Source organism: Anoplolepis gracilipes, chromosome 1 (genome assembly GCF_047496725.1).
Source record: "Anoplolepis gracilipes chromosome 1, ASM4749672v1, whole genome shotgun sequence".
NCBI classification, from domain to species: Eukaryota; Metazoa; Arthropoda; class Insecta; order Hymenoptera; family Formicidae; genus Anoplolepis; species Anoplolepis gracilipes.
In genome coordinates, this window is record NC_132970.1 from 15,406,955 (window position 1) to 15,422,948 (window position 15,994).

Genomic DNA, 15,994 nt, shown 5'->3' on the forward strand with positions numbered 1-15,994 from the left:
AAATTGTTTTTTAAAAATTCTAAAAGGACAAAACACAAACTAAGACTCTTTTTCTTTATCTATTAAAAAACATGTGTAGATTTGGCCATCGCTAGACAAAGAGAATTTTTGTAACATTAGTAGATTCGTAAAAGAATCCAAAAATTATATATAAAATAAAGTATATTTAAAATAATTTAATCAAATGTAAATTACTAGTATTTTTTTTGCAGCATTAACTTTGATCGCATATCAAATCTGCAAGAGATTATAAAATAATTACAATTTATTTTTTGTTTATTTTTGTAAGAATCCTAGAAATATCTTACCTCTTTACTTATATTCTTTCTTTGTATTCTTCTTTATATTCTTTCTTTTTTTATATTTGTTTCTTGTGAGAGAGGTGAAAATCTTTATATTGACTGATGACTCATACACATCTTTATTTGTTTTTCGTTTTGTTGGGACTGTATTGAACGAAACACATGTGAATAATAAAAAGTTATTTACAATACATATTAACACAAAAGTTTTTGAATCGTCAATGAATAAATATTGAAGTAGCAAACATGGTGAATAGAATATTCTGATAAAGACAAACAAAAGGCGAAAGAAAAAGAAAATGTGGGGATATATTATATTGAAATATTCTATTTGAAATCTTTTACTATTACATTTCTCTTGTTCTGCACGTCTCATTTTTTTCTTCTAGGGCATTTAAGAACAATCTGTGTTATTTTTTAAGAGCTTTGTGCGCACACTGTTTTCACAAAGGTATTCTTCAACAAAGAATAATAGCTAGAAAGCTATTCATTTTTATATTATATTTTTCACATACTAAAATTCGGGTTAATAGAAAGTGGAAACACAAAAAGTAAGTATAGCGTGTATTTTCTATAAATGTATAAAATATGGCCTTCACTTTTTCAATGCTTTCAATTGTCAAGACGCATTAGAAAATAAAAAGGAGAAGCATGTTTCGTATTACCGTTCTGTTTTTTTTAACGTTATTGACATAAATTTTTGTCAATGATGATTCAAAGCATGTTTTAATTTTTTATGCTTTGTTAGAAAATTATAAGCCGAATTAAAGCGCGCGCCGTAGGGCATCGGCGGCGCTATGGGGACCATGCGTAAGGGCCCTTTAGGGAGGGGATTAAGATGAGAGTAGGCTTGTTACACACGCGAAAGGTCACGGGCATTGTTCTAGCGACACGCAAGCGTGTAATTATGAGATCGTCAGTCGTGACTAATAGATTTCTGACAAAGCTTTCACTGACGAGTGAATTTTTCACGAGATTTTCTTATTGAGCCAAATACACAGTCTATGTAATGTAAGCAAAATATTACTTTTTAGCATTTTTCGTTTCTACACTTTATCTCGAATTTTTAACCTATGTATTTTATAACCGAGAAATCATTAAAGCCGATTCTTACCAATGAAAGCCGTAAATCTTTTTAAACTAACCTTTCAAATAAAGTAAAACTAAAATTATGTGTTGAAAATTGAAATTATGTTTTATTGTAATCGAGGTATAAAGATTAAAGCTATCAATAACAAATAGAAATTTTATATTATTAAGTTAATTAAATTTTTTAAATTGTCTAAAAACTATACAGGATGTTCCGTGGTTTAATCGCTGAACTTTTAGAATATGTCCTAGAAATAATTCTAGGACATATTCTAAAAGTAAAAAAGTTAGGAGATTTCAAAGTGTCGAGTCAAGTCACATTATTTTTAAAAAATGCCTCGATTTAGTTGTCAAAAATAATATTTTGTAAAAATTATATTGTACAAATGTCTGTTATTTTTTATTTATTACAATTAATAAAATTGTTTATTACAATTTTTGTTTATTACACCATACTTCGAACTTAGCATTTGCTGCCATGCTTTATGGATTATTGATATCCTCACTATTGTCTGATGTTAATTCTGCTGTTGTTAGAGAGTGGTATCCCTCAACATGTACCTGCAGAGTGCGCCTTTCTGCAGCTATATGGAACCTTTAGTTTTTAATGCCGGTTCCAAGTTCCAAATGGCCTAGATTAGAGGAAGTTCATGGCAAGATACCCTCGCTGGATTGCCACTGCCTTCGAAAATATGGCGAATAAAATTGAACAATTGCTGCGGAATCCTCCGGATAACGATCTGCTAAGCTTTTATTTAGTACGTAGTGAGTGCCTTCAAATTTAGAAAAATATCGTCCTATTTCTATATTATTGATTTCTCTTGGTGGACACATGAATATCTCATCTGTAACAAACAAAATATACATTTTATATTATACAGATGAAAATTCAGATAGAAATGTATATGTAATTTATATTAATGCTATTAATATTCATACTTTGGATCACATGATATATTATAGTATTATTATCAGTGAGAACTGTGTAGTGTGGTTCATTGACGACATCTCGATTTTCTCGAATCATTAAAGGGAGACAATTTTCACATGGGTACATATATTCAATCTGGCGGCTTGTGTCCAAAATATTTTTGAATGGACAATTACGATAATAATGCCAATCGATAATTACTCCATCAAAATATTGAAAATCAGAATTCCGGTAATCACGAGATGAGAATCTCACTATCATACCCACAGCATATTTAACCATTTCTTTTCTTTGGTTTGATTGTGTGATTGTGTGTTTAGATTTAACCTGTGAAAATAGAAAAATTCAAACACGTTAGCGATTTCTAAAATAATATAACTTAAATTATAAATAATTACAATTAACATACTCTCTTCTTATGTATATATAAATATTAAAGTATATTATAAGATATGTAATATTTTACCATTAGTGACTCTGTAACTTTTTTACATTCAATTTCAATATTTATAGGTTCTAAATTGAAACTTGGTAGTAGCAAAGTGGAAAAAATATTAAACTTCCATTTATAAGGTATGTTTCTCGGCGATACTTGGTGAAAAAGTGTCATCATTAGATGTACCATCTAAGAAAAACAGACATATAAATAAAATTTCGATTGCAGACAAGAAAATAAAAGCTTAACTTATTATTTATAAGATTTATAATTGATTGTTATTTTTGTAAACTACTGCTAAAATTAATGTATAAAAAATTACATATAAAATATTACTAACCCATACATCATTTAATGGTTTTATTAAAAATCCCTCGGGACATCTTTTTTTGGTGATGTTAGAAGGGTATGTATTTGGTCCTTTATTTAAATAAAAATACTCTCCATCATCCCAATCTTCTTTTTTACTGAAAATAATAAAAATACATTTATATATGTACATATACGTTTATACAGAGTATAGAAAGAGTGTTCATTGTAATTGATAACCTCCGATTTCTTTAGCATTTGCAATAGACTGATTAAAAAAATTATGCATAAATCTTTCTCAATTAAGAAACAAACTGCATTTTTTTAAATTATCCAAAAGTTAACAGTAAATTTTTTCAGTGTAAAATAAACAATAGTTGCCAAATACATATTTTTAAAAATTAGGCAATTTTTTATAAATAAATTGTATTTATTATTCTGCATATAAGGTCTCATTTTATCATTTCATACATGTCAATATAAAGTTATAAAAAATTAATAATTTTTATCAATGTAAAAAAATATAATTTTTAAACATAATTTTTTATTAAAATATTTGTTAAATTTTTTCAAAAAATAATAAATGAAATCGACTGAGGATCATGGTCTTGTAAGAAACGTAACGTTGCATCAAAAATATAAAATTGTATAATTCTTTTAATGCACATATGTACATATAATTGCATGTAATTTTTTTATATAAATCAATACATCTTATTTTTTTTTTTTTGTATCTAAAACCTATTAAGATAAACTGTTTAAAAAGTATAAATCATATAATATTATATGATAAATCAAAAATTCTATGTCATATGTTAAAATAAATTATAAGATATATCTAATAACTATTAATTTTTTACTACTTTTACTTAATCTTTTAATTTATCTAAATATGTAAATGCGATTATGTGTGAAAAAAAAACAGATTTTTGTGGAAGACACTATATTGTCCAATTTAAAATCTTAAGATGACTTTGATCTTTCACCGAAAAAAAGAGATTTTAATTATCTTACCGTATGTGTACGTAGCACGCGCGCAAAAGTTTTATTAAATTTTTAAGAAGGAAATATTATGATTTATCAAATTAACAAAAACAAGTACTTTAAAATGCCATAAATATATTTACAAAATACACACATATATAATAAAAGATTGAAAACGTTCTAAGCTAAAATTGTACTTACTATTCCGGTTTCCATGCAATTGAAATAGTTGTTTCATAATTTGCCGCAAGATCGCAACGTACACCAAGCCTTCTAGCAGTGCTACGATATATATTAGTTAATATATGTTTTCGTAAATGTTCAGAAACCTGTAAATTACATTTACATTATAAATTATATTTAAAAAATTGTAAATAGAATATTTTTAACACAGAAAAATTATAGTTATACTTATGCAGCGCGTAACAAATTATTATTATATAATTTGATATCATCTAAAATAACGTACAGAATTGGTATATGCGATGAAATCTGGCGATAATAATTTATAAAAGTCATTGATATTTAGGTCCGAAAATATGTATTCTTCCAGTATACTCATAATTGACGTTACATCTGTTTTATCGGTCCAAATATGGTCGTCAATATTGGTCTCTTTCCAAATAAAAAATTGCTCAGGAGATGTCGAGAATATTTCATGCGTAGGATATTTATCTTTTAGGCGCGATTTTACTTCTTCCGCAATATTATCCAACCATGTTTTTATGATTGAATAAGATAAATTTGGTAGAAAATATTGAGCCACAATAATAAGTTGCCGTTCAAACAGTTTATTCTTTTTTGGCATGTTCAGAAATGCAGTTTGCTTGTATATGAATCGATATTGCTTAAGACAATCAAAAATTAGATCGATGTTATATGTAAATGTTAAATTTGCATTGGATGAACTAAAAAAAAATTAGATATTAATTACACAATAATTATATATAATTATTAATTAATGTTAATAGCAATTTAGTTTATGAAGTTTACCATGATAATTCTTTAACAATTATTCCATTCAACTCGTCATAAACAAAATAATAATTTAGAGAATTTTTAGCAATAAAAACCATAAGACTTTCTAATTCCTTTTTGGTCGTATCCGTTAATTCATTCTCTGTCATTAGTGACACATAATAATGTAGTTTGTTAATATACTGTAATCCTTTTTTCATTTGTTCTTTAAAATTCAATCGGTCAAAAATTCTTTTCTTTTTTTGTTTGTCATATTTCTTGTCCGCAGTGGGGCACCTGAAGATAATATACAAAAATCTCAAGAATTATATTAAACAACACTGCAATATCAGCAATAAATTTTGTTATGTACATATATACATTAATAATAAATATTCAAAACAAATTAAAGAAATCATATTATATTGAAGAAATCATAATAATATAAATTTCTCTATTTAATAAAAAAATATATAATTTCTTTAATCAAATTGTAACTATCACACTAACGCATGTCCATGTATGTACACATAAAAACAATGTTATCGTGCTGCATCTGTTACGATTATTCTATATTATTAAAGTTTGTTACTTTAAATTATATTTAAATAAAAAATCAAATAAAACTAAATATAATAAAATTATATAAAGAGCTCCGATTAATAAATAAGTAAATAATAAAGAGGCAATAGGAGCGAGGAGATGTGAATATAAAATTGTAAGTTTGTTATATATAGATGATATGTCGCACTTGTATTGACAATAAGTACATTAGTAACATTTTATAGAATGACGGAAATTACAATAAAAATTTGAACGTTTCGATTCATGTTTTGAATCCTCTTCAGCATAATATATGAATTAAATAAATGAATTATAAATAAAAAACTAAATTAATGATAAAACATCGTGTAATAAAGGCGTAAGACATGTGTGAACATAAAATCAGTGATCGTATTCGCATGATTAAAAGGGTCACTGCCTCAGAACCGCTGTACATATTTATCGCATGTTAGTTGTATAAAATTACATATATATAAAACGATCCAACTTATTCCGGCTCTTTTTTTTTTTTTTTTTTTTTTTTTTTTTTTGTACGGCTTGCATAATAATCCCGCGAGGCAATTCTCCGAGGTTTCCAGACCGAAGGAGATATGCAGTTAGATTGAGGGGTTAAGTCTGTGTTAATAAAATGAGTATAATAAATACCTGTTTGTAATAAAGTAATTTTACCGTTAGTTTATGTATAATGGTGGTGACTCAGAAAATGCTTACAGGATATGCACTCCGTTTGTGTGTTGTTGAATCTATAGTATATATGTCGCGACAACTGATGTTTAACGTGTGGTTATGCCGATGGTACAGACAAAGTAATGAGCTCAAGGGCGAAAAATACATTTAAGATGGAAAGAGTTAGATAGGTGACATTAGATCTTAGGCAGTTTGTTTATTATATTATCGTAAATAGCTGGCAAACATTCTATATCTGTTTGTAGATTTATACTATTTTTTTGTCGTTTAATGTATAACATTTCAGATATCAGTCTTTTTGTGTAATAGGGCTCGTTGTCTAGTATTTGTGTATTGTCCCAATCAAAGTCATGATTGTATGTTAGGCGGTGGTCAGTGATCACTAATTTGTTGTTATTGGGCTTCATTATGTTGGTCTTATGTTCTTTTATCCTAGTATTCAGCTTTCTTCCCGTTTGACCAACATATGAAGCGTCGCAATTTAAACAATTAATTTTATATACCACGTTGGTTTTCATGGGACTAGGGATAGGATCTTTGTGTGTCTTAATAAATTTGTTGTTTTTGTTTATACTATAGTAGGCTAATCTGATGTCGACATCTTTTAGAGCACTTTTTATTTTGTCAGTTACTGTATGCAAATATGGAATTGTGAAATATAAGTTGTTATTGTGTGTTTGTAATTTTCTGTTGGATGGTCTATTGTTAATTAAAAACTTTATGCGGTTGTTAATTGTTCTGAATATAAAATCGGTTGGATAGGAGTTGTCCAGTAAAATCTTTATTATAAATTGGATATTCTTTTCATGGAACGTGGGATGTGATAATAAGAATACTCTGTCAACTAAGCCTATTACAGTGCCTCTTTTTTGGTTGTTAGGATGTTGGGAATAGAAATTGAGATATCTAACTAAATATGTAAGAAAAACAATAAAATAATAAATCAAGTAAAAACAATATGTGTAAAAATGTGTAGATTTTGATTCTGTACATACTATTAAAATAAAAATAATGTTTAAGTTTACAATTTCCAAGTAAATAAAACTGACTGTATATAACCCTTTTTATAAAATTTGAAAAACCATAAAGTTTAAACAGAAGACTAAAAAAACAGGTTACATTGGTTATCAAAATACAATTACATTATAAGACCTAAAAGATATAATTATTTATGACAGATAAAAAGAATATTATACATGTATAAGTAAATTTTGAAGCAAATAAATATAATAAAAGTGTTCTTATGTTTAAATATTATTATGTAGATAAACATAGTTTATACATTATACATAATCATATAATAGCAAATTTGAAAATTAAAATATAAAAAATTGTTAAAAAAGACTTTAATATATTTTTCATGTTTAACACTATGAAATAAACTTTTTTTTAATTACAAAATTGAAATAATTTTACAAGAAAAAATACTATTAATACAGCTAAAAAGATGGTTTTTAAAATCTATAGTTTTAATCATTTAATTGTAAACATTTAAAACAATTTATATAGAAAAAACGGCACATTCGTAATAAATACGTAATAACCTGAGACAATAATAAAAAACAGGATAACTTTTATTATAATTTAATAATAATATAATTTAAATTATTTTAATTAAATAATAATTATAATTTAATAATAAAACCTAGGTATAGAAAGTTTGAAATTATAATATACAAAAGTAATAAATATCATCTATACAACAACAATTATTTGATCGACGTTATTTCAACTTGTGGAATCTTTAGACGTATTAAGATTTCGACTTCATTACACCAAAAAAATTATATTCTTACCTTAAGAATATATCACTTATCTCTATAATATTTTTTTCTAAAAGCACCAAAAGCATTCTCTTAGTTTAAATGACATTCTCTAAAAAGTAGAGTACTTATAGTCAGATATTCTAAATATGTAAAAATATATACTGACTGAAATATTTTGTGATCATTATATGTGTTTAATATTTGGAATTATTAATCCCAATAAATAAAACACAATTTTACAAAAAACACTTATTGCTATTTATTAAAACTTGGACAAATTAAATATACTATTTTTTACTTAATTTATAAATAAAGTATTGCAAGAATCACCGTATAAAAAAGGAAATGTTCGTAATTTAATTAAGAATATCAATTAAAAGTCCTTATAAAATATACATTTTGAGAATACAATTTTTAGGTGTAAATCTTTTGGTAAAGTCGTATTAAATTGTAACATCAAGAGCAGGTTTAATATATAATAAAGCAACAGACGCAATTTAAATTAATAAAATGATAACACAATAACATCAATTTTTTGACTATTAATTTCCGATCAAATATTCCATTGAGGGAGAAGAATCAATAAACAAAATAATATAAAAATTTTTTAAAAATAAAATACCTGTCATAAAATTTCTTCTCACACAACTTGTTGTTTTGTTCTATCAATTGGTCGAATTTGGTACACGTAGAACTAAAATTCATTATATCTTCAATGCTGAGGATCTTAATTTTCAAAATATGAGCAATTACTTCCTCCGGCAAGTCTGTTATTGAAGCCATTGTAACAAATTAGTCAATGTACAAAACAGCTTACAGCAAATGTTTTTCACTAGTTTTTCACTAATTTGTTATATTATATGTATATATGTGTATAAAAGTACAAAATAATTTGTATGTATCTTATATACGAATGTAAGCGCGAAAGCTAACACTTTTATTGATAATACTTGTAGCTAACACACGGCTAACATCGACACTAACTGTTTCGCAAGAAATTGTCTAAAAGTGTGCAGTCTTCTTAGAGTGTACAAATGCTTTATGATTTGACTGACCTATCAGGACCCAAAAAAGAACAAATATTCCCCCATCCATTTTTTCTACAAGTAAGTTGTTTGATTGACCAATCAGGACACAAAAAGGACAAAAACCACCCACCTTCAAAAATGTAGGAAAATAGAGATGAAGGGTATCATTGTGAGGAAAGCTATTGAAGGAAGGGCGAGTAAATTCGCCATTCGTCGTTGCTTGCCGCTCCTCCCTCAGTGGCTACCTCTTTCTCGTCCGAACAAGTATATAGAATATGCTTCATCCCCAATCGCATTCCCAATGATTCTTCCATCCTTGTTTTTTGTAAGAAAACTGACCAGCATATGTTTATTGAGATTTATTACTTTTTTTAAGTGTTATTTTACGTCTTTTGTTCTAAGCTTTCAAAAACTCAGATAAAATTCAACTATTTTTTACAAAATGTCTATTACATTCAATACTTTTTAAATCAAATGTCAAGGTGAAATTAAATTTCGCCCTGTTTTCATATCAAAATTTCAGATTTAAATTTTGACTGTGCCTTTAAATTTAATAATTACAAAAGGTTAATATGTGGTATATACATATAATGACGTTATAAAACTTTCTAGTTTAATTACAAGCAAAAATATTTTTTTATTATATACAGAGTAATTCATTGAAATTGTCGCAGTCTATGTGTAGGAAGTTTTTACAATCTAATTTTTTACGAATATTAACATAACTAAATTTTTTCTTTGTAATAACCACTGTTTAATCCAATGCTTGTTTTCATTTCTACATCAGCATTTCGTTTTGTGGCAGTAAACTCAATATAATTCTAATTTTTTGTATTGGAAAGTGTAGGAGCCCTACTGATACGTATTCGCAAAGCAGACAAGCAGTCCGCTGCAGATTGGATATCATATGGAGAACACCTGATTTATTCTCTTCTAATCTCCCTACAAATAAAATTGCACATGTGTAGGGCATTTTGTCATAGCGTGTTCTTTTTTTCCTTAAAATTTTTAAAAAATAATGTCTTTTATATTGTAAGATTATTAGAGGTGTCAAAATAACCATTAAGTGAGAAAAAATTATACTGCTTTATCATATTAATATCATCTTAGACTACATATGTATACTATATACGTATAGCGTTAGATTAGTATAGTGGTATACCTAGACTAATTATTTTTAGCTTTATGAATCGAGTTTTTTCTCATCAAATGGTTATTTTTGATATCCTTAATAATTATAAAAAAATTGTTTTTTGAAAATTCTAAAAGGACAAAACACAAACTAAGACTCTTTTTCTTTATCTATTAAAAAACATGTGTAGATTTGGCCATTGCTAGACAAAGAGAATTTTTGTAACATTAGTAGATTCGTAAAAGAATCCAAAAATTATATATAAAATAAAGTATATTTAAAATAATTTAATCAAATGTAAATTACTAATATTTTTTTTGCAGCATTAACTTTGATCGCATATCAAATCTGCAAGAGATTATAAAATAATTACAATTTATTTTTTGTTTATTTTTGTAAGAATCCTAGAAATATCTTACTTCTTTACTTATATTCTTTCTTTGTATTCTTCTTTTTATTCTTTCTTTTTTTTATATTTGTTTCTTGTGAGAGAGGTGAAAATCTTTATATTTTGACTCACAAACATCTTTTTTTTCGTTTTGTTAAAATAGTTAAAAAAAATAATATATATATAATTTTTTTTTTAACTTTTTTAAGGTATTGCAATATTTTAGTAATTACAAGATTTTATTATTAAGACTTTAAAATTAGAATTAAAATATATTAACATATTATGTATGATAATGTATGTAATAAAATATTAGATCCATTTACATTTTTATTTACTTTTTAGTTAGTAATATATAAAATATATAGTTTGTAAATAAATTGATTAAAATTGTGCGCAGATATTGTTGTAATTTTTTAAAGTTATTGAAACTTTGAAAAATTAAAGTTGCATAAAATGGCAATAATATAAGAAATAAAATATATTGAGAATATAATACGTATAGTATAAAATAAATATATCGTACTTTATACAGTATTTCACGACAACATTCATTATTCATTCATCGCGCTTGCTAAAACATCACTTATTCCATCGCATTGCATGTCGCTTTTATGTTATTATATTCTTATCATAATATTATTCTTACATTTCATCTTGTACATTTTTCTCGATTCATCGGAGTGTTGTAGTCTAATCTAAATGATACACTTTCATAGCACGAATGAAATGATCTATTTAATAGTAGTAGTGAAATATCCTCAAGCTGGACATTTGGATTTTTTTCTTGCCAGATAACGATCGCGTTCGCGATCCCCCTTTTGTGAGTCCACGGAGCGCCTTTCAAAAGCGCGTTCGAGCTGCGGGGCGACATTCTTTTCCATTGCTTCTAAAGTAAAACGATCGAACGCCGCTTCTCTAGCTGGAAACACATTCCCTGCCGGAGAATTTGCATTTAAACGCCTACCTTACGTAAGAGTGCGAGGCAAACGCGTTCAGGAAACGCCGAGAGAGCCGATTCGCCGCTCTTAGAAGTTGTTCTGAAAGACACGGCGTGCTCTAACACTGTCTTAAATTATCGTCACATCGAAATTGATCAGACGATACTTCGACACGATGCGAGTTTATATAAAGAGAAGCGATATATTGCGACGGCATTTGTGAAAATAAGGCGTAAGAATATCGATTGTTTCAGTGAAAAGTATGTTTCAGTCGGTTGAAAAAATTTTCAAATACTTTTTATTGATTAATGCTAATTAGTTTAATAGACGCTTGATCCAAATAAGAGCCTTAATCGCGTCAAATACTCACAATATCTCTCGAAATTTAATTTAAATACAATTAACTTGTGTTCTTATTAAATACTTTCGTTTTGTTAATTTAATTTAAAATATAATACTCAATTTACAATATAATCGAATAATTATACTAACTTAATTTTTAATTTAATTAAGTTTAAAATTAATTAAATTTTAGTTTAATTTAAAATGTAAGCTAATTTTCGATTCAACAAGTTTCAAGAAATTAAGAAATAACAAGCTTCTCCCACATCGCGCAATGGAAAGAGCGGGAGTGTCCATCTCGGAATAAAATAATATACGCGAGATGCAGATACAATCTAATCCGTCACGATGCGATGCGCTACGTGTTGACGTTCAATATGAATTACAAGCAATCCAACTCTCACTCACCAACCAGCCCCGAGCAAAGCAGAAGAGAGAAGAAAGAGAGAGAGAGAGAGAGAGAGAGAGAGAGAGAGAGAGAGAGAGAGAGAGAGAGAGAGAGAGAGAGAGAGAGAGAGAGAGAGAGAGAGAGAAGAGAGTCGGCTTAAAACAAAGTTGAACTTTTGGTAAAGCGTGATTTCCCTGGCGTGCGCCGAGGATGCGGATTAGCATACAGACGGACCACCCATGATACGACCCTGTCCGTTCTTCAAGGCGCATAATAAGCGGCCGCTCATGTCGAATCCACCAGCGAACAAGCACCGTCCGTGTAGCCCATCCGTACGTCTCGATTTATATCGTTATCGATCCTTTATTGGCGTCGATATATATTACTCGCCTCGCAGTTCTCAACATCGAGAGTCCTTTCCGTTCTCTTCCCGTCTCTATCTAAGGCGTTGACACGCCAACGCTTATCACGTCGGCGCGAATTCATCGTCCAGGAAGGCCCTTTCTTTCGTCGGCCCTGTGGTACACGACGCGATAATCCGGCTGCGATAACAGGCTGCATTATACGCGGGCGGATCGCTTGATTGACGATCGATTCTTCGGTGTACATTATGGGACACTCGGTATACCCGAGTCGAAATTTTTCTTCTACTTTCCATCTCAATGTTTAATGTCTACTGTGATATTTCGAAATTATTTAATTAACTTGTTTTATTGTTTTAAATAATAGAGTTATAAAAAATGTTTTAAAGAAAAGTTTTTTTTTTTTTTTTTTTTTTAATGTTGTCCAAGACAATTCAATTTTTTTAATGGAATAATATGGCTATCTTGCTGCAATTTTGTAAAGTTAAATTTTATGACAAATTCAATCATATGCAATAAAGTGAAAATTTTAATGTTATTATTTTAAAAAATAAACTAAGTGTACGTTATTTAAATCAAACACATTCTATGGGTACACAAATGAAGTAGAATTTTTATATTTTTCCCTGATCTTCGGTACAACGGCCGTGGTGCGAAGGACATTCTCACGCGTTTATTGCAAAATATACATGTTGTACGGAAAAATTGCGCGAAAATCGTTTCTCGATGACGACGAAGGAGATATAAAAAGGTATCCTTCGCTTCCTAGTTCGTCGATCACCGTGACCAACGCGAACCAACGCCATTGTCAACGTTCCCTCTGCGTGACTGCATTTTTATGCACCGAACTCTCGTGAATCGTTCTCGCGATTGTTGTATATATAACTTGCGGTATATCTCCACTTGGTTTATTCAGCCAAGTAAAACGGGGTCGACGTGATCGACGCATTTGAAGAAAAAGACGACGTAGATTTTGCTGCCTCGCCGTGTCGCAATATCGCGATAAATCACGATAATGAAGCGATGCCTTCGCCATAAAATTTCCAATGTCCTTCATCCTGCGAAGTATTTTGTTCGATGCTTCGTAAAAAGACTTCCTTTCAATTCGTTGCGATTAATCTCGAAAGTATTCGTTTACTATCTATTTAACTTGTAAGGCACAAAATAGAAATTTACAATTTCTAAATAATAATAATAATTTATTTAAATAATTCATTTAATTTGTGAAAAAATTTTCTAGATAATTTATTCACGAGAAAATTAAGGGAACGAAATTGTGACTCGTGTCGATCGCTGCGATATAATATATTTATAATATATTTTATACATATTATATGATTTACGTTATTATTAATATGAAATTAAAAAATAAAAAATGGACCGTAATAAAATTTACATAAAAGAATATTTGTCGGTATACTAATTCTGTTCTTTGAGATCTTATGTTATATGCAAAGTACATAATTAAAATTGTAATATTGGAATATTGAAAAAATTTCGTAGATAATTTATTCACGAGAAAATTAAGGGAACGAAATTGTGACTCGTGTCGATCGCTGCGATACAATATATTTATAATATATTTTATACATATTATATGATTTATGTTATTATTAATATTAAGAGACTTGTTCCCGAGATATTTCGATAATATTGATAATGGCAAAAGGGAGTAATGAGAATGTTTGCGAAAATGAGCTCAATTATCATTAGCAATGAAATCCAATCTGACTTGCCGAGCTTAATAATTGGCCAATATATTGGTCGACTGCTGTAAAATATTCATAATTCCGCGATAAAATCGCAATCGCGCGGAAGAGATATATGTCCTGTGTCAATATTAAACAGCATTATATTTAATATAAAGTACAATAATCGGTAAAATCACACAGTTGCTTTCTGCATTCGATTTAATAATATTTGATTATGAGTATACAAAGATACTGTTTTATGATTATTGTTTTATGCAAACACAATGTCGAGAAATTAATGAATGTTTACGACTCATAAAGCAAACAAAGAGAGATATTTTGGTTCTTACTTTAGAAAATATTCCAATATCATAATTTTAATTATGTACTTTGCATATAACATAAGATCTCAAAGAACAGAATTAATATACCGAAAAATACTCTTTTATGTAAATCTTATTACGATCGATTTTTTATATTTTAACTTTGTATTCAAGATAGCCGACTTTTTTTTATCAAATATCCCGCTGTGGTATTTTTCACAACGAGAGACTACGCTAATTTAATAGTGAAAATACATATCTGCGCTCTATAAATACAGATAGGTTTTATTCTCGATTGAGTGTCCTTAAGCTCGATTTCTAAAATCGCAAAAAGGTTTCATGTTCGATATCATTGTTTAAGATGGTGTAACTGTTGGCACATAGTAGGAAGAAAAACAGTTGTATATAACAGCAACAATAATATTTTATACTAATACATTGTATACATTGTATATTTCTAAAATTTTTAATGTTAAATAATTTTATATAAAAACATATTTATTAAAAAGAAAAATATTTTTTCTCTGAAATAAAATTGTTTAATTAAAATTCAAACTGACTTTGTACTATAAACACTAAGTAATAATCATAATAATAAAATAATAATAATAAATAATAGATAATAACAATTTAATAATAATAATAATAATAGCAATAATAATATAATATTATTATAATTATAATTTATATCTTTCCTTCTATACAATATTGTCGAATGTACTGTAAAAGTTTTTTCGCTGATAAATTGTTGACTGTTTATGAGAAAAAACATATCGAGACTCTCTTTTCGGCAACTTATTAAAAGTATTCCAATAAATGTATGGTTTATTGTTAATTAAATTTACTATGTAGTTTATATCAGGAGAGTAAAAACACGACGTTGACAAGAGCTGTTACCAAAGATCGTTCAATGATTCCGATCTCTTTAGAGAGAAGGAATACCTCCTACGTCGTTTCTCCTTTTTACGTCGCTATCGAGCATATTCAAGGATCGTGAAATCGATCGCTCGTAAAGACGAAATTACCTGCAGTCATCGACTTTGTTGCGTATTATTAAGTGCAATGGCGCTGGTACACAGAATTTTCATCAGTCGAATAGATCGAGCTGGAAAATGACAATATGAGATTTTTACGCGATTTGAAATTCTTTGCCGATATTACACTAATATCAGGTATTACTATTATTTTATCACATTAGTCGCAATTTTTAAATTAATATTTATTAAATTAAATTATTATGTAATTATTTTTAAAAATATTATTCGATTATTCACACTTTTTATTTCATCTTTCTTGCTTTTAGTAGACACATTTTAAACATGTACATTAAACATCTTGAAACGCATTTTTTAATGACTTTTTCGAAGAAAATCG

At 28.0% G+C, this 15,994-nt stretch overlaps 1 protein-coding gene across 4 annotated transcripts; it reads right to left on the bottom strand.

Annotated features, from left to right (window-relative positions):
* Positions 1-1,611: 1,611 nt before the first annotated feature.
* On the bottom strand, positions 1,612-8,901 carry LOC140669622 (F-box only protein 21-like). Of its 4 annotated transcripts, none has more exons than XM_072899624.1 (8): positions 8,648-8,901; positions 5,045-5,305; positions 4,521-4,959; positions 4,253-4,380; positions 3,099-3,225; positions 2,789-2,947; positions 2,331-2,649; positions 1,612-2,236 (listed from the first exon to the last, which is right to left on the bottom strand). In XM_072899624.1, exons 1-8 carry the CDS (start codon positions 8,806-8,808, stop codon positions 2,040-2,042), a joined length of 1,791 nt encoding a protein of 596 aa, XP_072755725.1. In that variant the 5' UTR covers positions 8,809-8,901; the 3' UTR covers positions 1,612-2,039. The 4 variants fall into 4 exon arrangements, with proteins under 4 accessions (XP_072755725.1, XP_072755738.1, XP_072755732.1 ...); XM_072899637.1 differs by lacking the exon at positions 8,648-8,901 and adding an exon at positions 6,284-6,372; XM_072899631.1 differs by lacking the exon at positions 8,648-8,901 and adding an exon at positions 6,242-6,366.
* Positions 8,902-15,994: the final 7,093 nt, after the last annotated feature.